The 26,756-nt window shown below is 40.9% G+C and overlaps 1 protein-coding gene across 4 annotated transcripts in view; it reads left to right on the top strand.

Annotated features, from left to right (window-relative positions):
• The window catches only part of MAP3K9 (mitogen-activated protein kinase kinase kinase 9), a 62,902-nt gene that overhangs the window by 8,178 nt on the left and 27,968 nt on the right, over positions 1-26,756 (top strand). Inside the window, exons 3-11 of one of the 4 annotated variants that reach the window (XM_035113169.2) lie at positions 3,144-3,324; positions 4,532-4,680; positions 8,409-8,584; positions 10,521-10,761; positions 11,841-11,963; positions 12,514-12,670; positions 18,303-18,412; positions 19,962-20,765; positions 23,762-24,255. In XM_035113169.2, coding sequence (XP_034969060.2) covers positions 3,144-3,324; positions 4,532-4,680; positions 8,409-8,584; positions 10,521-10,761; positions 11,841-11,963; positions 12,514-12,670; positions 18,303-18,412; positions 19,962-20,765; positions 23,762-24,234 — 2,414 coding nt within the window. In that variant the 3' untranslated portion in view covers positions 24,235-24,255. The remainder of the gene's footprint in view (positions 1-3,143; positions 3,325-4,531; positions 4,681-8,408; positions 8,585-10,520; positions 10,762-11,840; positions 11,964-12,513; positions 12,671-18,302; positions 18,413-19,961; positions 20,766-23,761; positions 24,256-26,756) is intronic. The other 3 variants (XM_060273735.1, XM_060273736.1, XM_060273738.1) reach the window with 3 other exon arrangements.

Genomic DNA, 26,756 nt, shown 5'->3' on the forward strand with positions numbered 1-26,756 from the left:
TAACTGGCTCTGCTAGTTTTTCTAATAGCTTCATACCATTTTTAAAGGAGTAAATATGCTTCATTGAAACTGCATTGAACTTGCTACTACTCAGTATCCTCTGTCTGTCTGACTGCTTGCATTCTGCTGACATCACTGAATGCAATTTACTATCTATTACAATTCATTTTGGTGTCGTGTTTCAGCAATAGGAGAGGCAGATGAAAAATGGATAACTATCAAGCAGCACAGGCAGCTAAAGTGCAGTGAAATGCAAGTTGCCAAAGGCGTTCTTTTGCAGGATCACTGTGATCCCTCTTGGGTAAGATGCCTTTTAGATAGGAAGTTTGTAGATGGAACTTTGGCTTTGAATCTGCTTTTGTTTAAATGCATCTATCAAAAATATCTGCAGTTACATATCTGTCTCACCATGCAGTTACATTGGCATTTTGTTGGTGTAAATGGAAGCATTGCAGGTTAAAGAGAACAGAATATCGCTTTATCTCAGCTTTTCACTAAAGTTAATTTTGAACAGGATCTTACAGAAAGGACTTTCATTAATGGGTATTCATTATTCCACAAGGTCCCATCATGTCCTCATTCCTCAATTTAAGAAGGTTATGACAAGCTGGAACGTGTGCAGAAGGTAACCAAGATGATAAGGGTGTGGAAACCAAGCCTTATGAGGAATGGTTGAGGGGATTGGGTATGTTTAGCCTCATAAAGAGGAGATTGAGAGGAGATACAATTTTTTTGATTCTATGTGTGGTCCTAGTGGCCTAGATCAGTTGCCTTCAACCATTTTAGATTCTAAACCAAGGGTAACCAATCGAGTGCCTGTGGGCACCATGGTGCCTGTGAAGGCTTCTATTGGCACTCTGGGCAGGTGTTCCAGTCTCTCAGCTTTTCTTTTGCTTTTTAAAAGGGTATCCTTAGCACTCTTAGAAAGAAGGTATGTGGCGAAATGGGCAGTTACCTTCTAAGTGATTTCTGTGAAATGGGATCGGTGTTTGCTACCTTGTTTATTTTTCCTGGTACTGAGGAATACTCTCTGTTATTAGACAACAATTGCGTGGTGTGTGTGTGTTTGTGTATGTATGCATATGAAAGTGAGAGAGAGCCATAATCAGGACTAGCAGCGCTAAGCTTATGCTTACTATGGGAAGTCAACTACTGTATTGGGGTTGTTGTCTCTCTAATTCATGTTATGTCATGCTTCCATGGGAGCCATTTTGTGCATGGCATCACCAGCATTCTCTATTCAAGTGCAGTACTTTAACCAAAATAATGCCCAGGGGCCAGAAACTGAAAGCACCCAAAGTCGCCATAATTGTACTCTGGATTGTACACCATTTACTGGCTTCAACTGGTACATAAAATGAATGAATGAATAAATAAATATTTGTACCCTACCCATCTGGCTGGGTTTCCCCAGCCACTCTGGGTGGCTCCCAACAGAACAATAAAAACACGATAAAACATCAAACGTTAAAAACTTCCCTAAACAGGGTTGCCTTCAGATGCCTTCTAAAAGTCAGATAGTTATTTATTTCCTTGACATCTGACGGGAGGGCATTCCACAAGGCGGGTGCCACTACCGAGAAGGCATGGTTCCCTGTAACCTCACTTCTCGCAGTTTCAAAACCCTAAAATGTATTTTATATAATTGACTTTTTATTTTTATTCTTTGTATATTGTATTGTTGTTTTAATTGCTATGGCCGATGGCTGACGCAAATAAAGATTCATTCATTCACTCACTCCTCGCGGTGAGGGAACCACCAGAAGGCCCTCGGAACTGGATCTGAGTGTCCGGGCTGAATGATGGGGGTGGAGACGCAGATTACACCACTCTTCAAATCTACGCAGCTCTAAATGACTTGGGTCTTGTATACCCAAAGAGCTTATTTTCCCTCAAGTCCTGCTGCAGTTACTAAGACTGACAGCCTGAGAATGTCTCCTTGAGTTGGTGGATGAGATTTGTAGAAAAAGCAAATCGATTTAGGGCTCTCTCAATCTCAGGCTATGTATCTTAAAAGCAAAGCATAATGTTTTCAATCCCGCCCCCCAATTTAAATCAGTTTTCATTTTATTTTTAAAATTAACTATTTTAAAGGAAAACTTTGTTTCTATCCCGTCCATCTTACCTCTATAGAAAGGTATTTAAAAAGTGCACTTAACAGATGACTGTTTGACAAATCTAATTAAAAACATGTATGAAAATTTTCAGACTTTATAAATAAGATATCAAATGATTTGCAGGAGCTACCACAAAAATGTTTCTTTTCAATCAGACCTTTGACTGATTAACATTCTATGGCATTTTAAATGTGTTTGGGGCTGTTTTTGTTTTATTGTGTATTTTGTATTCTTATTTTGTATATGTTGTGAACCACCCTGTGATCTTTGGATGAATGGTGATTTAATAATAATAATAATAATAATAATAATAATAATAATAATAATAATCTTCAAAGTTATTAAAAATTCCCAGTAAGTTTGCAGTATTCAAATGTTTTACCATACAGTGCCTTGATGTTGGGTATTTGATCTTATAGTGGGAAGTTCATAGGAATACAGCCTGCTGCTTTGCTGATGTCTTAGTTCTCAGCCTGGCTTTTTGCTTGCCAGGAATGACACTTTCTACCCACTTTGTCTGTGTTCCAAAGAGCCTCTTTAGTAGAGATGGATATCTCATAGCTATCTCATAGAATCATAGAGTTGTAATATCAGTGCATTTCTTGTCTATTACATTCCCATTAGGGGAGATGTGAATTAGGTTGATTTGCTTAAGAATGGTATTGATTACGTTTTAATGATGGTACAGATAATAACATATTTATCAGTAGCTTGTATTGATTGTTTTATGGTATATTTTTGTAATATTTGTGTTCATAATTTGATGTACACTACTTAGAGATTTTATATATCAAGCAATTTAAAAATAACCTTAAATAAAAATGCTAAGCAAATTAAATTCTCCCCTGCCCTTACACTTTAGACACATTCAATGTGACATTGCAGTAGCAGAGGTTCTGTCACTTCTTCACCCCACCCCAACACTGCACCTATGGACAAGATCTAAAAAAAATTTTCTAAAGAGGAAGCATTAAGTATAAATTGTATGTTCACTAAACATTAACCTTTTTCCTCCCTGTGTGCCAGTATTGATACTTGAGAAAGTGGAAAATGGAGACCTAAACAACAAGAACTTGAAGATCACAGATTTTGGCTTAGCCAGAGAATGGCATAAGACGACTAAAATGAGTGCTGCTGGGACATATGCTTGGATGGCTCCTGAGGTCATCCGTTCCTCCATGTTTTCTAAAGGCAGTGATGTGTGGAGGTAAGTTTATTGGCACTAAACACATTGGAATATTTAACTTGTAGCTCCTGGATACCTAATTTAACTTTCTGTGCTTGAAATTATGTTTACTTGTTGAACAGAATTCCCAAACAGTTGATTTACCAAAGCATCGCTCTCCCCACATCTTGTTTTGATAGTGTATATTTTTCCTGTGCTTCTGGTTGCTTTGTTCTAAATTCTTACACTTTTATTTAGATGTACCTTGGCTTATTTAGATGTACCTTGGCTTACATTAGTTTTCTGTATTAAGAATAGACAAACTACCAACAGGCACAGGTTCAAGTCAGTTACTTAAAATAGATACCCTTCTTTCCAGCATGAAACTTCCTGACTCATACATTTTTTGTCAAGGATGACAAAACTTGGAATCACCAAATCAGTAAAATGCCAAAATGCCCTTTTAAAAAAACCTGATGTTCCAGTTTTGTTCCAAGTATTGTGTTTATATTTATAGTGTAATTATTATATTTATAGTCTTAACCTTTTGTCCATTATCTTGGCCCTCATTGCTGGGCAAAGAACTAAAAAGCCTAGTTCTGTTTCTGCCAAAGGCTTCAGTGCATAAATAGGATTGGTACATGGTCGTGGCACAGGTTATAAGGTGAAGCAGATACATATGAGGTGTAGACACAAGGCTAATAGCAAACTAGGATGTTGATCCAGCAGTGGCATGCCCCTAGCATCTTCCTTTTGAATATTGTGGCAGGCACAGTAGCCATACTCTGGACACTGGGCAAGTAAACAGATTTGGTCTCTGAGGTGTCTCTTTGTCAATGAAGATGGTGTTGGTGCCAGCTCAGCATTACTCTCAGTTGCCTCCCTAGAAGGAGGGGAGGCTCCTCCCTCCCTAGACAGAAAGAGGCAGAGGTATTAGGGCAGGGATGTTTGATGTCACAGGGGTGGAACATTCCTTCACCAACCTGCTTGGATGTAGCCGTCTATCTTCCAGAATACCTCTACCTAGGTTCAGACACTTCCTGGAGACCCGGTTTCTCCTCCCCCATTCCCCTAGAACCCTTACCAGTTCATCCAGCTCCCCACACCCCTCAGGATCTGACCATCCCCTCTGTGACATCTCCACACAACTCATTCATTACACCCATGTGTACTTAATTGCTGCTGTCACTTCTAGGAGAATTGGTTGGTTTTAATGGAGAATTACATTATTAAACCTTTCTTTTCATAGCTATGGTGTGTTGCTTTGGGAACTACTAACTGGGGAAGTACCATTTCGAGGAATTGATGGCCTAGCAGTAGCATATGGTGTTGCCATGAATAAGCTTGCCCTTCCTATCCCTTCAACCTGCCCGGAACCTTTTGCCAGACTGATGGAAGGTAAGTGTTGACTGCATTGGACCTGACAGATACATACTACTATTGGGGCACAGTTCAGTACTGATTTTATGAAGATGCAAAACAATTTGGCTTCTGTAGTTTTTCAACCAAGTAGGTAATACAGTATGTTGTTTACTTTGTCTACTAAAATACCGGTTTCCAGAAATGACAGGTGGGCAGAATGCTGTTGTACTCTTGTCTGCAGGCTTCCCACAGGCCTTTGGTTGGCCACTGTGAGAATAGGGTGCTGGAAAAGTAGGCCATTGGCCTGATCCAGGAGTCTGTTATGTTCTTAAGAAAGCTGTTCTTCTACTGTATGTATTCTGCTGCAATAGCAGATTGTTATATGGATGAAGCTTTTGCACATGAGAGGGTAGCACCTAGTAAAGATTGTGCCAGGGTTTGAGTTGCACTTGATGTAATCCATTATTGACTCCAAAAGGCTGCATATATAAACCTACAATTCTCAATTGGCAAGTTACACTGGGACGCAGGTGGCGCTGTGCGTTAAACCACAGAGCCTAGGGCTTGCTGATCAGAAGGTCAGCGGTTCGAATTCCTACGATGGGGTGAGCTCCCGTTGCTCGGTCCCAGCTCCTGCCAACCTAGCAGTTCGAAAGCACGTCAAAGTGCAAGTAGATAAATAGGGACCGCTACAGTGGGAAGGTAAACGGCGTTTCCGTGTGCTTCTCTGGTTCGCCAGAAGCAGCTTTGTCATGCTGGCCACATGACCTGGAAGCTGTACGCCAGCTCCCTTGGCCAATAATGCGAGATGAGCGCGCAACCCCAGAGTCGGTCACGACTGGACCTAATGGTCAGGGGTCCCTTTACCTTTATCTTACTGTAATGAAAGCAATTACATTTATATGGCTTTTGAATTACTATCTTTGTTCTGAATTTTGACAAGAGTACATTCCCCCCCCCCAACAGTGCCCAGAAAAATACTTTGGTATACTTAACCTTGGTGTAAATCTCACTTAACAGTTTAACTTACTTCTGACTAAACATAAACAGCATTGCACTGTAAGACTTTTGTCGGCTGGCTTGAGGAACCCAAGGTTTCCAGAAGTTCGGGGGGAAAAGAAAAAAATGAAGGTGAGGGGGAAACACCCTAAACCATTCAATTAAGGCTGAGCATACTCAGTGGGCACAGAATATTGATTTGATAGCGACAGATTGAAAATTGGAGGTGGTATGGAGTGTGCTTTAAGAAGTTGTTAGTGGCTGACTGGAGCCCTGAACGGAAGCACTCCACACTGTAATGTTTTGTTGCAGGCCCCACTTGTTTGTTTTATTATACATTTATATAATGCGTTGTGTTCACTTTTGAGAACCTAAGAAAATACTGAACACTTTAAGTTTATAGCAATAGGCCAATAATCTTAATTTTAAAACCAAAATAAGTTGAGAATAGAGATGACATTATTCCTTTAAATACAAAAGGGCTTCTTGTGGTTTATACAAGAACTGAGGAATGCATTGCAGTTATTTCAAGATTTTTAAATAATAAAACTAGATGAAGATCTTGTTTATAACTTCAGGCCTTTTATTAAATGCGGCTCACACCCATTAATTCTCTCACCGTGTAAATTCAGTTTTTATTTTTTTCTTCCATTAACTACGCTGGTGGGCTTCACTAAGCTAACAATACCAAACATGCCTTCTTGTCTCTAGAAAGGTTTTTGGATACCACTACAGTCCTCATTAGTGCAAATACTGTGACAGTTTCAAGCCTGGGGAGCTGAAAAGGCACAGGCCACCTGCATAGTAGTTAGCCTGCTTACTCACTCATGCATTTTGTTGGCAGCAGCACTTCGTTTTACAGTATGCCATGTTTCCTTTCTTGTCATAATCCTGATGCAAAGAGGCAGGCACAGGATATGTATATTTTGCTGACTGCCAGTAACTGGTTAATAACGGGAGAATAGAATAGGGAAAAATTGCAAAAAAGTAGCACCCCCCTTTCTGTGGCACTTTTGATCCAATTAATAGTGCAATCCTAACTATGTCTTCTCCTTTTAATACGTCCTATTGAATTCAATGTGGCTTATTCCTAGATAAGTGGGGTTATGATTGCATCTTTAACCATTATTTTTCTTAATTAAAGGTTTGTATAAATATTTATATCTGGTTACAGGTAGGTAGCCGTGTTGGTCTGGGTCGAAGTAAAATAAAAAAAATCCTTCAGTAGCACCTTAAAGACCAACTAAGTTTTTATTTTGGTATGAGCTTTCGTGTGCATGCACACTTCTTCAGATACAGTGAAATAGAAGTCCCCAGGCACTTATGTAGAGAAGGGGTGGGGAGGGGTGGGGATGGGGAGGGGAGATCACTCAGAAGGGTGGTGGAAGTGGGTGATTGACTGACTGATAGCTGTTGATGACCGAAAATGACTGCAAATGGTTTTGCATGAAAAAGCAAGGGTTGAGATGGCTGAAGATCGCTTATCATGTATAATGAGATAAGAATCCGATATCTCTGTTCAAACCAGGTCCCTCCATTGTTTTGAGCTTGGTGATAAGTTGTAATTCAGCAACTTCTCTTTCCAGTCTATTTCTGAAATTCTTTTGTAGTAAGACAGCTACTTTGAGATCTTGTATAGAATGTCCTGGGAGATTGAAGTGTTCTCCTACTGGTTTTTCTGTCTTCTGGTTCCTGATGTCAGATTTATGTCCATTTATCCTTTGGCGTAGGGTTTGGCCTGTTTGTCCAATATAGAGAGCTGAAGGGCACTGTTGGCATTTGATGGCATACACAATGTTAGAAGATGAGCAATTAAATAGTCCTGAGATGGTATGTTGGATGTTGTTGGGGCCACTTCAATCTCCCAGGACATTCTATACAAGGGTGGGTGGGGGGCAGCTGCCTGCCTAAATCAATGCAAATCAATAAAATATTGTGGGATATGTCAGTCAAATCCAACATTCCAAGAGAGGACTAGCTGCCTCTATGTGACAGTTAGTTTTGTCAGTTGGTCTGCTGCTGATAGTGTTAAGTAGTAAATGCTCTGATGGAGTCTTTTTAGGACTCACTAATATCTAGTATATAGTTTATATGTTATGTAACCTGTTATGTAACAGAAATCATGACTACACTCATGGTCAAATGTTGCTGAGGGCAACCCAAAAAAGGCCTAGGGCCATGCATTGGACTACCCTGGTCTAGGTAATTTCAAATTTGTGTAAGGAAAGGTATAAAGTCAGAGGTGTAGGAAAGGCCAGTAGTGACATATTTGAATGAAAAGGCATCAAGAGAGATCCTTATTAAGTTCAAAATACTTTTGTGAAACGTTTTGCTGTTAGGAATGATGGGGCAAACTATGGTGAGTATATTATTTACTTTTCTGAATTAGGCATTGAGAACCTGTGAGTAAGTAATTGATGTAGAATGGTGTGCATTAATTAGCATTGTTTCTGGAAAGCTTTGTAATATGGGGCCAAAGTAGGTGTGATGTGAGAGATCTATGACAAGAAGTTTTGTTTAGAGATGGTTGTAATAATGCTAACGTGCTAGTTTCTAGTGTAGAATTTAGATTATTTGGGATTCTGTTGTGTAGAAAAAAGTTGGCAAATGGGGTGTAATCATATGAATTCAAGAGTGGATAGACCAGAGGGTTAAAGATATCAACAACTGAGAGAGTACAGGTTGTTGGCATGGCCTAGAGATACTCTTGCAACCTTGCAACTTTTGAAGTAGATTTTTGTTCTGTCTTGTCTTTATCTGTTTAGATTGTTGGAATGCTGATCCTCATTCAAGGCCCTCCTTTGCCAATATTTTAAACCATCTAACCAACATAGAGGAGTCTGGTTTCTTTGAAATGCCAAAGGACTCATTCCATTCCTTGCAAGAAGATTGGAAAATTGAGATCCAGGAGATGTTTGACCAACTTAGGGCCAAAGAAAACGTAAACAGCACTGGATATTGATTTTATACTAAGCATGTTATTATTATTTTTATATTAATTAAGTGATTTTATTTTAATCAGAGCTGATCTTGCAATGCTGGTAGAAATAATGCATGGTCAGTGGTTTGCGTGAATGTATACTCACAGTCTAAATTTGTCAAGCAGAAACTGCCAATATTCACATCTTTTGGAAATGTCCTGTGAATTTCAGTTTTGAAAGCAAATTCTTGTTAAAATTAAGGATATTATCAAATATAAGATATTGTGTAACACTGTCTACTATTTGGCTACATGAAATATCTAATTCTACCTGAAGACTGAGCACTTGTTAAAAGAACATAGGAAGGTCGTAAAAAAGGTGATTCCTCCAGATTTCTTCTTCAGTCTGCTGGTAGAAGTGGAATACTGAAGTAGACAGGCATAATCCAGTAGTACTCTATTTAAAGTCTGATCAATATAATGACTTATTTTAAAAAATAAATTAGGCTTATTATTCAGATGATATGTATACGCAACTAAACCACCATCAGAAGCTACAGCACATTGATTACCATTTCTCTGCAGTGCTTGACAGCACAGTGATGAGGACCTGTGAGTCCAGTTAGGCTCACCAGGACTCCCTATTTATCCCTAGGAAATTAAACATGGAGAAGTTAAAGATGTGGCAGCACCAAGAAGGAGTTTACAGACACCCAGAGGCATCGCGGCGCCCCGGGCTCCACTCTGTGGGGGGCAGCACGGCGCCCGCTCGCTACCTCCACCAATGGCTGCCACTACTGTGGTGGCAGTGCGACATCGGAGACCCCGATGTTGCTGGCCTCGCCCCTTGCTTCTTCCTGGTGGGGTGGAGGCAAGGGATGGGCCAGAGAGCAGCATCAGCGATGGCCGCTGATGCCCCTCGTCGCTCCACCTCTGCCTGAGTAGGAAGAAGCACAAAGCGTGCTACGGATCGGCTTGTCGCGCGCTTTGTACTTCCTACTCAGGCAGAGCGGCGAGGGGCGTCAGCGGAGACGCCACTCACCGCTCTGCCTGAGTAGGAAGAAGTACAAAGCGCGTGGCAAGCTGATCTGTAGCACGCATTGTGCTTCTTCCTACTTGGGGCTGAGCGGAAAGGGGCGTCAGCGGAGACGCCCCTCGCTGCTCCACCTGAGTAGGAAGAAACACAAAGCGTGCCGCAGAGCGGGTTGCCTGCGTCGGTGCTTCAGCACCCGGCTCCGAGGATTCCGATGCTAGAGTGACGGCGCCAGCATCCCGCTCTGTAGCTCGCTTTGTGCTTCTTCCTGCTCAGGCGGAGTGACGAGGGGCATCAGCGAGCTACGGAGTGGGTTGCTGGCGCCGCCGCTCTAGCATCGGGATCCTCTGATCCGGGCACTGGAGCACCGCCCCCCAGTAACCCGCTCCGTAGTGCAACGCATGCATCGTGCGTCATGACGTGTGATGCATGCGTGCGACGGACGCCACGCCCCTTGGCGGGGTGCTTTCGGGTTTGCCGCCCCAGGCAGCCAGAAGGCTAGCGACGCCACTGCAGACACCACCAATCAGGTGATCAGAGACACCTGCAAAGCGTTGTGTATTGCAAGTCACAGCATTTGACTGTTGGTGCTGCAGAGAGCTATGCACAGCACTTTGGAGCTCCAACAATCAGCTGGTTATCAGGGCTTCAAAGTGCTGTGCACCACACAGGAGGAAAACCGGTTACGTCATGTCATGGTGACACCAGGTGGTTGATAAATTTGGCCCATGTGGTGGGAGAGTTAAGGATCCAACCAGATGCATTTCCTCACCTCTGGTGTAAACCTTTTTCAGTGTTTTCATTCTTAGGCCTTAGAACTAAAGAGCAGAAGATTACCAATCATAGCCTGCTGCCATTTTTCAGTGGGGAACTGAGATAATATAATATACTTATAATTTGGAATATTGCCGTGTTTCCTTGCAGGAACTGCGGACATGGGAAGAAGAATTAACCAGAGCTGCTGTTGAGCAAAAGAACCATGAGGAGTTTCTGCGGCGACGGGAGCAGGAGCTGGCAGAGCGGGAGATTGACATATTGGAAAGGGAACTCAACATAATTATCCACCAACTGTGTCAGGAGAAGCCGCGTGTAAAAAAACGTATGGGCAAGTTCAGGAAAAACCGGCTCAAGTTGAAAGATGGCAATCGCATCAGTCTCCCTTCTGGTACGTTCCAGTATAACAGGGCTCAACAAAGTTCTGTATTGCACTCATATACCACATTTTCCAGCTATAAGACACCCCCTATTTTGGGGGGACTATTGGGGAGATATTATCCATGTATAAGACGAGCCAAAATTTTGAACATTATTTTAGAGTAAAAAACCATAGTCTTATACACGGAAGAGTATGGTAATTGTTTGCTGTAGCTTCCCTCTAGACATGTATATAGAATATGCTCTGTGTGATCTTGGTGACAGTGGTTGAAATATCTTAAAAGGACTACAGTACTACAAATACATTTTTAGTATAAGTATCTGACTGGCAAATGTCTCATCACATGAGGTATATGCAAAGTTGACAAACATTTTTTCCACTAAGCCAGCTCTTCCCCATGCTTTTCATTGTAACTATAATGCATTTTTTAAAAATTATTCATTCTTCACTGTGTGCTCTGCAAGAGACCGCTAACATTTTCATCTTATTTTATTATAGTCTTGCAGATTACCTGAAAACTCATTGTGATTTGTCTACAGGCTACAGTTTAATTGTTTAATTGTCACCTTCTTGTTTGGGAGCAGTATTGGGCTCTGGTTCCTGTGCCTATTACAACTGAGTAGAAAACAGAATTTTAGCTGTACCTGCCAAAACTCTCTCTCCAACTGTTGACAAAGAAAGATATGTCTCCTATATCTTTATCATGGGGATGACCAAAAAAGACAAATAGCAACTGATCTATCATTATATTGGGGTAAATACTTCAGTGTACAAATCTCTGAAGATAAATCAAGCTACATGGCTGGATGGGGTTATTCCTATTAGTCTCTGAATTCTGTTAAAGAAGTGAGATGAATTTAAATAAATTGGTTATTACCACCTCTTGGGCTTGTGTGAAAAAAGTGCATTCACTAAAAGTACATATTAGAGGATCATTTAGTGAAAAATGTACATCTCACTGGGGATTTAAATTTAAATTCATATTACAATGCTGCTGAAATGCTATAGCAGAAAGAAGCAATTCATTTCCTTAGGTGATGTCATAGTGAAGTGACGAATGAGTATATCAGGTCTTGTTTTATTAACAGATTTCCAGCACAAGTTCACTGTACAGGCCTCTCCAACGATGGATAAAAGGAAAAGTTTGATCAGTAGCTGCTCCAGCCCTCCTGCCAGCCCTACCATCATTCCCAGGCTCAGGGCCATCCAGTGTAAGTAGTTTGCTATAAAATTTGGCCAGCTCCCAATAGGTTATGGTTTCTGTTTAGGACAGGATTCCACAATGCTTCCTGTATAGTGGGGTGGTTGATGCCCAATTAGAGGTCCTGGTCTGGCCCCCAAGCAAACTTTTCTCCCCACAAACCCCTTCCTAATAATAATAATAATAATAATAATAATAATAATAATACTTAATTGAATTTATTGTCTCAACTCAAAATGACTTAACAGCTAAAAAAACCAAATTAACAAAAACCCACATAGGGATACTAAAATAAAATAAAAACTCATTATATTAATACCTTTTTTAAAAAAATCAAGATCAAAAGTAGCAAATGGTCATCTTTTCCACAGTAAGGATACCCCCTCCCCTGTAGACTATTTTCATTATATGGGCAGTCAGTAGGGTACTGATCAGTGCTGAGTAAGAACATAGGGTGAAGAATAAAATCTATGGGCATCTGATTATTTGCTTGCAGTAATACAAAATAATGGCATTAATGCATGCTCATGTTTTTTCTGTACTATTGTCCCCCCCCCCAGTAACTCCCAGTGAAAGCTGCAAAACATGGGGACGCAACTCTGTATGCCATAAGGAAGAGGAAGGAGAAGAAGAAGAAAAAAGAGGCCAGAAGAAGAAAGGTCGCACATGGGGCCCAAGTTCTCTTTGTCATAAGGAGCTAACAGCAGACGAGGATGGGTGAGAAGCATAATCTTAGCTGCCACTGTGCCATAAAGCCTCAGTCCTGCTTCCTTTTTTCCCCACAAACCTGCCATACTTTAGCTGGTATAATTGTTTGTCAAAGCAGTTTACATTCATTGCAGTTTACATTCATGTTATTTATTCCAATAACAAATTATACATTTAATAAATAATAATATGCCCTTTTAAAATGTGTTGGGGGTATTGGATTGTTTTTGTTTTGATTATATATTTTGTGTTTTTATATTGTGATTTTATCTTGTGAACCGCCCTGAGACCTGCAGGTATAGGACATTTTATAAATTTAATAAATAATAATATTTATACTTCACTGCAGATAGCAAAAAGAGAGAGAGAGAAAAGGTTCACATCACTGCCTACTTGTTAAAATTAAAACAGAACATTTGTGAGTCTTAATACTTGAAACTTTCCCCACTCAAACCTGAAACAAAAAAAGTCCCCTTAAATACTATAACAATATGGTCTCATGGGCATTTGTGTGGAGGTTGTACAAAGGTACAACTGTCTCAGAGAAGGTCTTGGCATTATTTGCTCTCAATTTTAACAATGTAATCTGAAGATGTTTGAAGCATCATTTCTTTAGTTGATCATTAACACACAGGGAGAGGATTGCCTCCTATTTTTTTGAGATTGGAGGCATAAAACATACAAAATCAGCTATCTCATCTGCAAGAGATTCATGTTCAAAATCCCATCTCCTCTTTGCCAGTCTGTTTTCCCAGTAACATCACTGCTACTTCAAAGATTGTTCTGTAATCTTAGTATTTCCATGCTTCCTTGCCCACCCCATTTAATCAGAATTCTGTTTATTACTCAGTTTCTAGGTATAGAAATGCCTTTCCTGTCCTGTAGTCTGGCACTTAGGTGAATGCAGACAGAGAGAATTTTGCTAAAGTTACTGGCTCAAGCTATAAATTATTCTTTCATTGTCATAGGGTTGGCCAGCTGGCCGTTTGACCAGCCAAGTAATAGCAGTTGACAGCAATCAAATATTCTATGAAGCAAAAAACAGTGTGTACATAGCAGCTTACTTTCACAACAAGGTTCAACGAATCTTGGCTTGCCTTGGTTACTAGCCAAAATTTTCACCATGACCCTCCTGCTGTCCTTCAGAAGAAAAGAGACGGGACTTCTGGCATTTTCCTAAAATGAGAAAGGCAGAAGTCGCTTCTGTTAATTGGCTGGGAGAGACTTGGGCATCTAATTGTCTTGAAGAAAAAACCCAAGCAGAACATCCAGCTCCTCTTAAGTGCATTGGGCTTTGGCCAGCTTTGCAATATCTGTCCTATTAATACAGTAATATCTTTGATTTGGACAAACTTATTTCTCTTAGGAGACAAAGGGACACACATTTCAATTGAGTTTTGTGTTACATTTCTCATACTTTGGGCTCCATTATGTAACAAATTACACATGAGTCAAGAACCTAAATTTATTGATACAAATGGCTGTTGTGGTGGGTAGTAATAATGGAAGAACCATATTGGGTGGATTCAGACCTGTTCAACAAACAGAAGGACTCCTTTAGTCTGTGCAATTGACTTATATCCAGTGGAGGCTTCTTGAGCAGTGGATTCAACCAAATTACTGTTTTGTGGTTTATCAGCCTGTAACGTTTGCAACCAGTTTGTAGGATTACCTTGAAGAGGAATATTTTATGATTCAGACTCATTTGCTCAGAACAAAGCAGCCAAGCTTCATCTTTAAGCCTTCTGTTGGCAAAATTGTGATTACTACAAGGAGCCTCGGGAGCACTGTATCGCTGTGAAAAGTGACAGCTGTTAATGCAATCAATTCTCTATATCTTTTGGGCTATCCTCCCCAAAGCTGATCGCATCCTTCATAAATACTGTATATTCCTGTGTATAAGACTACTTTTTAACCCAGGAAAATCTTCTCAAATGTCGGGGGTCATCTTATATGCTGGGTCATATTTCTTATACGGCAAGTATATCCCAAACTCTATATTTTAACTGGAAAAGTTGGGGGTCGTCTTATATGCCCAGTCATCTTATACGCCGGAATATATGGTATGTAAGAGGCGTTTCCATGTGCTGCTCTGGTTTGCCAGAAGCGGCTTTGTCATGCTGACCACATGACCTGGAAGCTATACGCCGGCTCCATCGGCCAATAATGCGAGATGAGCGCGCAGCCCCAGAGTCGGTCACGACTGGACCTAATGGTCAGGGGTCCCTTTACCTTTACCTTTAAGAGTGAAATCTAGAAGATGCTTATTGCTAAAGTGGATACACAGTTGGTATATGTGGTCAGAAAATGGGGAATGTGGATGAAACAGGTTCTGCAAGTAAAACTCCATCAAATTTGAGAGGTGGCTCACATGCTTTCCTTTTGGATTGTGGTGTTAAGTAGCAGTCACTAGCAGTAGGGGGATTATTCTTTAAGCTTTACTTAAGAACAGGATTTTTCAAGTTTCAGGCTAGTTGGTCTTTCCAACCAATAATTACTTGGTTTCTTATGTCAGGCATCAAAACCAAAGTCTCTTCACATAATCATGTCAAGTGTTCTACAATTACATTTTTCAGTGCAATAGTGCAGTATTCCATCTTCATGTAATGTAGGGTTGACAAATTTTTAAAAGAGAAAATCTGGACACAAAAGTTGTTGAGTCCCCCCCCCAAAAGTTTTCCTGCTACAGTATTTAAGGAAAGTCACCAAAATCAACACTACCTAAATGATGTCATACGTCTGGATTTTCCTGGACATTTCAGCATTTTCTGCCTGGACACTGTTTCCGATGGCCAAATCTTAGCTATGTTTGGGAAATTCTAGACGTATGTCAACCCTAGTGTAAAGGGAGGGAGAGGTCTTTAGACAATAAAGTCTTCAAAGATTTTTGGGCTGTGTTCCCTAAATTAGAAATAATGAACACACACAGCACAAAAAATGGATTTTATGGGAATATATTCCCTCTCCTGGCTCTTTAAACCTGGGGAGAGCTGTGATCTGGGGAGAGCTAGTTCAGAAGTCCTGCTATCGATTATCTGAAAGGAATATCTCTTTGAAAGAAATAGAGCAGACCAACATGCTATTCTGATTGGGGAAGAAGCACTATGGTACTGGAAGACCATGTGGGAAGGTGATGAGCAGCCAGGGAGAGATTTCTTGAAAGAGTGCAGTGATTATAGAATTGGCAGGAAGGGCACTGTTGCCACATAGATACTTGCCAGAAATCCAGGTGGGCAGTGAATCGGGCATAAATTCATTCATATATACTTTGGAATTTATACTTGACCCCACTGCTCAAATAGGCCCTCATTTTCAGTATGTCTCAGAGTAAGCCCAATTCCAGGGCACTATGGAATTAAGGTATAAAGTACAATCTACTTTGTTGTAAATTAATTGTTGTGCTATGTAGGGAAGAGACTGGATTGTTTTTAGCACCCTCTAGTGACCACTTTGGTTTTTTTTACAACCTAGGAAAATAGAAAACTTTTTCCAGAATAAGAAAAAAAAATATTTTTTTCAACTCACAGGTTTTGTTCTTCAGCTAAGGCTTGCCAAAGAATTGTCATCCTCTGTTTTCATTTATGAAGGAAGCAATATTTGCTCTGCCATGCTACAAAGGACAACCCAGAGCACTGTGTAACTCTCAAGACCAAGATGAAGGCAGCACTTTGTCTCTATATATGAGAGGGTTTTTTGCCTGTAGTAGGCAAAACCAAGAAATGCAACACAAACCTAACTGAGTGGAGGATAAGAATACAGCCGTCTACCAAATTACATACTTTACCTTGGCTCTTCTTATTTTTGAAGTGAGCATGCTAACTCCACTTTTGTATGTGTCACCTGCTTAGTGATGTTTATCTAGTTACTTTAATTGGGGTCCTCCTTATATAATGCTCTGAATGTAAGGCTTATGTTGCAGTTCAAATTCTAAAGGCACACAGATTTATCCCTATGATCTGCCTAGATAAGAAACCAGCTGTGAATCATATCAAAGGTTTTCTGAGCTCTTCAGAGAAACAGCAGAGTATAAATGAGATGATAAATAACATTGCAAGTATGCTTTTCCTATAATTTTTTTATCTCTAAGGATGAATGAAACATAGAAGAGAATAGTGCACTTGCAAAGGTAAATTCATAAAATAATTTTTATTGCAAATATGCAATACATGAACTTCTTCTGTTGGGCTGATTCCTTCAGTAATAGGTTGGTCCACAAGGAAAATAATAATAATAATAATAATAATAATAATAATAATAATAATAATAATAATAATTTTTTATTTGTACCCCGCCCATCTGGCTGAGTCTCCCTAGCCACTCTGGGCGGCTTCCAGTCGAATATCAAAACAATACAGCAATAGCACAATTACAAAAGTCACAAACAATACATAAACCACATCAAAAATACACAACCGAATAGAATACTAAGAATTCATCCTTAATACAGTTTAAAATAACATACGTAAAAAATAACAGGAATTTAAACCAAAAACAAAACAAAACAAAATGGAGCCCTCTCTGCCCAGCAGCGGCGGCGGCGGCAACAGTCCTTTATAAAGCCCATCAGGCCCCGCCCTGGACCAGGTGGTGAGTGGCAGGACTGGGGCCTCCAGGCGCTGAGCAGGGGAGTAAGATTTTGAGTATATGGTTATAACTAAAACTGGCATAAATTCACTGGACTTTTCTGGGCTTATCTCACAGACTCATTGTGAGGGTACAATATGCTAAAGCGGAGCTTTCCGAACTTTTCCTGTTGGTGACACACTTTTTAGACATGCATCATTTTGTGACACAGTAATTCAGTTTTACTAGCAAACCAGAGGTTGAACTAACCCCTTTCCAGCCCTGGGAGGAGCATGGGGGGGGGGCATTCGCACAACACACCTACACACTGCAGCCAACACACTAATGTTTAGCTCTGAGCTAAAAGGCATGCTCTAACCTGACCCTAGGCCTTACTGGTGTGATGGAAAATGCATCAAAGGGTAACAATACGCTTTGGGGGTAAGGTTACCCTGATAACCTCAAGACTGGACTGCCTCCATACATTTTAAACAAGCTTTTATAGGCTTGACTTCAATTGGTATAGAATACGATTGTTAAGTTACTAACTAGGATCTGCTAGAAGAGCTGGCAAGAAATGCTGTATACCGTAAACAGTTGATTGATGGTCTGTTCCCAGGCACATTTCAAAGTGCTGATGGTAATACGCAAAGCCCTAAATGACTTGAGGTTTGGCTCTTGGAAGACCCCTTCAAGAGTCCCACTACCATCTGCAGTTAGGAGGGTGGTGACAAAATGTGCTACATTTTGGAAAGATGCTAAATAGAAAAGCTAGTCTAATGTATGCTGTGTCTTTTTGAGTCAAGGCAAATATTTTTTTTTAATGTCCACATATTCTTGCATGCGTAATAATTATCTTTGTTTTATTTGGGTTATTGAATGTGATGCTGCTGTTTTTCTGAATTTTTCTAGTTTATTACTGAATTTGGTTCTTGTCACCATGGGAGCTTATTTTTCTAAGTAAACTAATATTTGTGATAGAATAGTTAAGAACAAGGAGATAAATGTTGGTCATAAAAACAGACAGAGGAAATAAAGTATCTGCATTCAAATGTGTCTTCTCTTCTCTTTACTTTAGTCTAAAGTGTTTGGATGGATCCAAACAGTGGTCATCCAGTGCGCCAAATCTAGGAAAAGTTCAGAGAACACCAGTCATTTTCCCAGGATTTACAAGCCTAACAGAGATGGGTAAGTACTTGTTAAATGAATTTCTTAAATGCACTGTATTCAATCTCATGTTCATTTGTTTCTGTCCACCAACACTTACCTCTTTACAAAAAAGCAAACCTCAGAATCTGCTTCTGTAATCTTAAATTTCAAGACTTGCACATAATGTATTTTTAAATATGTACAGTATCATGAAAGTTTTGTTCACACCATTGGCCTGGTTGGGACCAAATGCAATTCTGCTCCTTGCCTCCCAGATTTATCAGGTCACTTCAGAAATTGGGAACACTCAGATAAAGATGTCAATTATCTTAATGCAACTATCTTAATGCATAGTCAAGTACATGTGGTTTAAGGCTACCTGAGTCCAAAGCTGTCAGAGCTCAGATTAAGTACCATTCACCATTCAAATCAAATACTTTATTACAGCCATAGGCCCATATTTAGATACCAACACAGAATAATATACATCATACAGCAGAATAAAATAGGATAAAAGAAAATTATAAATTTCATTTACAAAATAGGAGCAATATAACACTTGGTTCACTATAAATCAGACACTTGGATGGAATGTCAATAATCATAAAGTAACCCATTTTTCCTCTTATAGGATAAAACTGCAATCAGATATCTGGCTACAAGGAGCGATCTGCCCGGATCGTTGTCCTGTAGTAGATATATTAACTGAGATTCCGGAGTCTCAACCAAAGTTTCTGATATTAAGGGGGATAAAAACCTGGTCTGAGGGACCATGTGCAAGGGGCAACAGAATAATATATGATGAAGGGATTCTATGGTTCTGTTGTCACACGCACACAGAACTGAACTCTGACCTTTATCAGATTAAGTACTTTTTGGGGTGTGAATGGCACCCCGAAACCAATTAAGTACTTAACCTGAGGTACCACCGTATTAAAATAGTGATTAAATGGCAAAATAAAAACTTACATTCCAGTGCTATAAAATGTGATTCCTCAGACAGTTCCCTGGGTAGATGTGTGTGCTGTCATTCACCTTCAGGTGTTTTCTCCTTGATATATATGATCCATTTAAGTACTGGACTATTTTGAGAGAAGTTGCTGTGTGTGTGTGTGTATGTACGTACGTACATACACACGTACACACACACCCTCACACAAACCATGCATGATCTTTATACTGGAGGGTTCCTTTTTCCTCCCTCTGTTCTATTGGTGTTGCTTCAGCGGCTAGGCTGAAGGGAGCTGTCCTTAGAAACGTGTGGCTGCTTTGAGCAACAAGTGGCTCATTTCTGTTTTGGCTGTGCATTATTTCAAATCTCCTTTTAGTGAAGATCGTCTGAACTTATATTGCTTTTATATTGAAATTGGAATCCAATAAACTGCATGTGGCATGTACATTTGACAGCTGCCATCATTTGAAAGTGACAAAGTTTCAATATTCTTTGTTCAAAATGCAAACATGTTTTTCCATGGTAGCAGTGTGTTTCTATTTTTACATACAAGATGAAGCATAGCCCATTCTTATTCATAGTCAAAATGTCAAGGCCCCACTCTTTTGTGTGTGTGTGTCTGTATCTCTTTTGCAGAGAATGAAGACAGTGATTCTTTGAAAAATGGAGAGACCAAGATGCAGCAATCACCTGGGTCTAACCAATCATACCTCTGCATCCCATTTCAGAGAAGTGAGGACTGGGATGGCCAGTCCAGTGATGCCAATGAGGAGACCACTCCTATGAACTCTACCACAAGCACCCCTCAGCTCACCCCCACTAACAGCCTGAAACGTGGAGGTTCCCAGCACAAACGATGCGAGCTTGCCTTTCTGGGCTGTGGGGCTGTGTTAGCAGCTGCTGGCCTGGGCTTTGATCTTTTGGAGGCTGGCAAGTGCCAGCTGCTAAGCCAAGATGAGCTGGATGCCCCCAAGGAAGAGAAGAAGAAACGTGATAGTATTTTCCAGCGGGCTGGACGTTCCCGTCGGAGCACCAGCCCACCTTCAAGGAAGCTCTTCAAAAAAGAGGAGCCCACATTATTGCTGGGCGAGCCATCCAACTCCCTGACCCTTCTCTCTTTGTCTTCCATTTCTGAATGTAATTCAACCCGTTCCCTTTTACGCTCAGACAGCGATGAGATTGTGGTATATGAGATGCCAGTCAGCCCAGTGACAGTGAAGGCTCCCTTGCCAGTAGTTAGTAACCCACTAGTTAATATCTGTGTTGAAAGGTTCAAGCGAGATCCCAACCAGTCCTTGACTCCCACACATATGACTCTCTCTTCTGAAGCCCGGCAAAGGGGGCACAGGCGGACTCCCTCTGATGGTGCCATAAATGTGACTGGTCCACTTGCCAATGGATCCCGTTCCAGGAATTCTTCTGCAGGAGCATTAGGATCAGGTACGTTGTTCTTTTCCATTCTTGTACTCCAGAAAGTGAATGCCCTTGCCCATTGCACTTCCTGCAGATGTTGCCTCTGAGGTAAGATTGAAGGAAGGCAATAGCTGAAGGAAACAAGAGGCACTATGTATACTTTTTACTTCTGTACTTTGAGGGTCTCAAACCCTCATTGAGTTAGGGATTTCCCCTGCATGCGAATGAGACCAATAGTGGATCCAGCAGTCAAGAGGGTGGTTTCTGCACATGATGTAGAGGGAAGTGAGGGGCAGGTGGGGCTCATCAACCTGGGAAAGTAGCCAGTCTAGGAGAAGGAAAACTCTGATTCTGACTATCTGCGGCCTTGTGCCTTAGCCACAAGACTAATGAGTAAACCCTACACAAATCTGGAGTGGAGTCCCTAAGATGGTTGGATGGTGCCTTGTATGCCTACTTCTGGCAACTCCTGCAGCCAAGCTGGTGCCAAATGTATTGTTCTGCTTTCCTTTGGGAGGCAGGGAGTGGGGTCTTGTCATCTGGGCAGCCCAGGACCTCCAAACACACTGCCCAGGCTTGCACTCTGGGGAGGTCACTTTGGTGCTGCTAACATAGTGGTTTGACTTCACCCCCAGTCCATTGTCTCTCGTGACAGACAGATGCTTACAACAACAGGCATACTTTGAGGATGGAGCTGTCCTCCATGTATGGATAGGGTGGACAGTACAGAAGAATCCCCCAAACACTGGAGCAATGAAGGCTGCTTTTGTGTGGTCTTTAGTCATCTTTCCTCATACTTTGCAGCCTTCTGTGTGGCTGCTAGTTCCAGCTTCCCCTCCTCCTCTATTTCCCTTAATATGGTTTCCCTGCTTAAACACATTTTTCTCATGTCACACAAATTGCACGTATCCAGGTCCTCAAGTATTTTCTTCCTCTCAAGAATTCTTGCCACCCTAATGATTGCTTCCTTCTCTTCCTCAAACCCAGTTCCTCTCCCATTTAAAAATTGTCTTGAATTAACCCTATCTGGTGCATGTAATAACATCAGATTTGGCATTGGAAGTGATTCAGAGTCTCTCACCATAATTGTTTGAATGTGCTTAAATTTCATGCCAGTAGGCATTTCTGCTTCTTGATTTATTGTCTTAGTGGTGAATGACAAGTCACTGAGCATCCCCTCTGCCATATTTCAAAAGAAATACTACTTTGGGTAGAACAGCACTGCTGCAACATAAAATCCTAATCTATTCCCTTTACTAACAGCGTAATAGACATTCAATGAGGGATTTATTTTCAACATAGGCTTGGACTGTCAAAGCCAAAGAATCCAATATAGGCATTTCTTTCCCTAAACTGAATATTAGCTATTGTCATAAGAAACCTTTTAGACACAGGGTCTGGTAGAGTATAAAACAGAATTTCTAAGGCAAAGTAAACACTCTTACATTGATGAGAAAGCCTGTAGCCATATAAATTATATTGCATCAGTTCCCTCCCTTCTCTGTGCCTAATTTCTTTATTTAGCATTCATATACTGATCTGGTTTACATTTGGCAGCTTATAGTATAAAATTAATACAATAAAACACAGTAAGAATGGCAAAATAAAATTACATTTCTTGTCTCATAAGATTACATTTTGATTCCAGCTGTCATCCATAACTAGCAGCTTAAGCATGAATCTTCAGTAACACTCCTAAGAATAACTTGAATGTGACTCTAGTTTGGACTAGATGTGCTAACTGTTATAGGAGTGCTTTGTTCCCTGTTTTAATGGGAAAAAATTGAACATTCCTTTTACTTCAAACAGTGAATGGTAGTGTTGGGTAAAGGTGTAACTACAATTACAGTTTAAGGAAAACTCACCTTTTCTTCATTGATGGTTAGTGCTGCCACCTTTTAGGCTTTGCAATACAAATATTCATTTGAATTCTATAAATTAACTGAAAAATTTGATTGAAATCCAGACAGTCAAGGAAATAAATCTTTAATCAGTTAACATTAACTTGTCATCTCTTGGGATTAACCATTCCTACCACTTCATTCTGCCTTAACATTCTGTTTCAGTGCTGTGCAGTTCCAACTATAATAAGCAAACTGATGTGGGTGCAAGACATCTGGTAGAGTGTGACTGTTTTGGGTACAGTGACCCAGCCACTTGCGCAACCCCCTCTGGGAAGAATTGTGAAATTTCCTCAGCAAGTAGAAAAGGCAGCTCCCCAATACCATCCTTTAAAAATGGGATCTATTCCAAGCTGAGTCTTTTCCTTCTCCATTTGTCTTTTGGGAATTGCTAAATTGGCTCTAAAATGGGAGCTTCAGGGCACAAGTTAACACTTCCTAATTATAAAACCTATACCCTCCCCTGAAAATATGTATGTATTACCTAGAGACAGCAATGGTTAATGGGGACAAACTTCAGAACCTTCATTGATTTTCTCTGGCCGTGGGTTATGTTTATGTAGACACAGCTACCTAAGAGCTGTGAACAGTTGGTAAATAAAATGTAATCGTAACATTTCTGTAGTAAAAAAGCAAATTAGCTTCATAAGATTCATGTTTCACTATGAGCATCCAACATATTTTCAACGTTAAGTATGCTATCCTCTTCCCTGTCTATGGCTGCATCCATACTGCTGGTTGCACTTTGGCACTAAGATGCTGGTGTGGGAAGAAAAATCAAGGAAAAAGGAGGTACAGAGATGCATATTGTGCATTCACACAACAATCCTTAGACAGTTACATATCTGGACTCTGTCAGCCTTGCTACCGCCAACATCTACTATTTTAGCTTGCAGGGATCAGCATGAAGATCATTGCAGTTCCCATGTGGTTTGCATGCATCAGGTGAACTGAATCAATCCTTTGTCTGGCATCACCCTTTGTTTACTTAATGAGCCCGGTGTCTCTCTTCATCAGTGTTGTCTAACCAGTTGGTTTCTCTTTCTTCTCTCCCTTCCTTCCCCTTCCTTTCTTGTGTTCATTGTGTTTTCCCCCCTTTTCCTCCTTCTGGTGGGGGAATAGGTGTATTAAAAACTCCCAGTCCAAGTCAGGGTCCAAATGAAGTCCCTCGACTGCCAGACCCCAACCTCATCTTTCCTCCAACCCCCAGGCGCTATAATGCTCAGCAAGACTCCATGCTGGAGAGACCCAAGACCTTGGAATTCCTACCTAGGCCACGCCCTTCAGCTAACAGGCAGCGGGTTGACCCCTGGTGGTTTGCATCCCCCAATAATGCTAGGGGCGAGTCCTCTGCTAATAGCTCCAGTACTGAAACTCCCAGTAACATGGACTCCTGCTTTGCCAGCAGTAGCAGCACTGTTGAAGAGAGGCCTGCACTGCTTTCTTTCCGTGTCAGATTGCCTGAAGAGGAGCGGACACTGTTGGACATGGATGTTGAAGGGCAGAGCCAGGACAGCACCGTGCCGCTATGCAGAACTGAACTCAGAACACGCAAGCCTGCAGCATATGAACTCAAACAAGAGTTCTGGTCCTAGCATGAAATCCACAAGGGACTGGTAAGCTCCTTTAGATTCAGTTCTACTTCTTGCACTAAGAATGCACTTTGAAGACAGGTGAAGTAGAGAGATGCTGCTGAGGTCATATCACAGTGCTGTGTCCACTAACAGATACGGTATTGGGGTACCTGGCCTTTTGTAAGTACATGTAGCTAAGCTACACAGAGCTGCTGACTCTTCTTGTGGGGCTTCCTGTGGTCTTCCTTGTATTACAGTGTTATACAGCAACAATTAATGTGGGAAAGTATGCCTCCATTCTTGACTGTCAAGAACTCAGATACTCTCTTGGTATGGGTTTTGTAATAACCTCAACTCCTTCCTTTTAAATGCAATGATAAGCAGTGTTTGTCTACACTGTTACAATACAGGAATGTATATAAAGGTTTAAGTCTGTCTGAACCAGCATTCTTGTTGCATTTGATTGAGCTTTTCTCCCTTGATGCCCCAGAACAAATGTTCACTCACTTTTGGTATGCATACAGTTCCTCCTCCTAGAACTGGCTGCTGGGGGGGGGGTTCAGGATCTTGCAAATGACCCGTAGCACCCGCCTCTATGCTTTTTAGGCATTGTGCTGAAAAAAGGTGGAGCTACCTGTTTCTTAGTTTCTGGAAGTAAATGTTAAATAAAGAAAGGGATGTCTCAGGTCACAGTGGTGCAAAAGGATTGGGGCAAAGGGGTGGAGCTCTGATAGCGGAGAAATAGAGGTGGGACTGTAATAAATATATTTGGGGGGGAAATAGAGGTGGGACTCTGAGATTTTGGCTCAGACCCATCATACAGAAGCATGAAGTTTAATGAGACACAACCAGGAAGTGGTGAAACACAATGATTAATCTTGTAATTTGATATGAAACGTTGCATTCTTGCACAAATTTTGGTAGTACGTTGCATGAAAAACTGCTAGTCAGGATATGCCCTTTCCCCCCCAAATCTTACTTCATTTAGGTAAGTAATTTCCAGATTTAATAATCAATTTGTCTCCCCAATGTTGAGCTGACAAATAGCCCACCCCCAATACCATGTACATGGCTATTCCAAAAAGAAAAATCACAGCGAGCATTTTAGAGATTCTGGTGGAGAGAAACAGCTTGCACACTTGACCTTAATGACAAGACTTGGAGACTTCTCTTTGCTTTCCAAGTATCGCCAAGTCTCAGCAGCAACTGAAGAGCACATGCCATCCCACTGGTCTAGTATCAAATAGTGCTCAGAGCATAACAGAGCTTATTACCCCGCCCTCTGCAATCTCCTCCCCCACCCCCACCACCTCAGATTTCAGGAGGACTTCATTGTGCCTCCAAAGTTAAGCATTTTGTCATGGTGTGCATGAATTTGGTGTGCATGAATTTTGGCAAGCTACTGAGGCTAGCCAAAATCCCTGGACCCCTGCTGCTATCACACTCTTTTATGATTAGATCTATTTCTCCCATCTGATTTTAAATTATTGTTGCCATATTAAAATAAAGACCTATCTGAAGTTTTGGAAAAGGTATTTAAAACCTCTCTCATGTAAGTTTCTTTTTATTCCTAGGCTGTAGTCCCTTTTGCCTCTGTTCCTGACATGTCATGAATTGTAGCTATAGCAGTTTACTACTTATCTCTGTTGAAAAAGTGGGTATAGATCATTACTAGGAATAGAAAGGGGTCACTCTTAAGGGGTTTTGTGTAAACTTGTAGAAATATTGTTGTCTAGCAACTAAATAATAAAAATCTGAAAATCTGTGCTAGTTCAGGTTTAATTTTGGTTCTGCCACCAGCTTGCTGTATGACATTGGGCAAATCACTTTTGCCATATGTGCCTCAGTTTCTCCATCTGTACCAAGAGCTACCTCATGCAGCAGAAGTGTAGTCTTATTGTGCAAGTTGAACCATATCAGTGCACCTTAAATAGAAGTGGGGCTCTACAACTTTGTAACATTCTTGAGTTCTTGTATATGCTGAGGAAGCAGTCCCCCTCTGGCAGTTTTAGTGCTATATAAATGATCTGCTAGTTCAAGGTGAGTCTATGCTCTATGCCAGTCCATATGAGCCAATATAAACTATATTTTCTTGAAGACATGTAGACTGTCTAAATGGCTCACCCCATAAGAGTCAAGCCCTGCTTAGCATTTAACTTAACTGCAGTTATAAGCACCTGCAAGTCAAGGGTGGTTCATTCCTAACTCTGGTACTGGTAATTTGAAGTCAACGACTTTCCTTATTCTAGATTGCATCCATTAAAAAAAAGAAATCAGGCGAGCCCTGCCAGGGTCTTGCCCTTGATGAAGCAGGTGTTGTAGAGCACTCTGAACTTTAGGAAAGTGGTGGGGGAACCCATGCCCCCCCCCAAATACTGTTGGGCTACAGCTTCCATCACACCTGACCATTGGCCACTGGGGCTGATGGGAGTTGGAGCCCAAGAACATCTGAAAGGCCACAGGTTCCCTATTCCCACTTCATAGTGATGTTTAGGCACTATACCTTTTTAAAGAATTCAGGCCCATTACTATTAACTCTATGA

Source organism: Zootoca vivipara, chromosome 1 (genome assembly GCF_963506605.1).
Source record: "Zootoca vivipara chromosome 1, rZooViv1.1, whole genome shotgun sequence".
Lineage (NCBI taxonomy): Eukaryota > Metazoa > Chordata > Lepidosauria > Squamata > Lacertidae > Zootoca > Zootoca vivipara.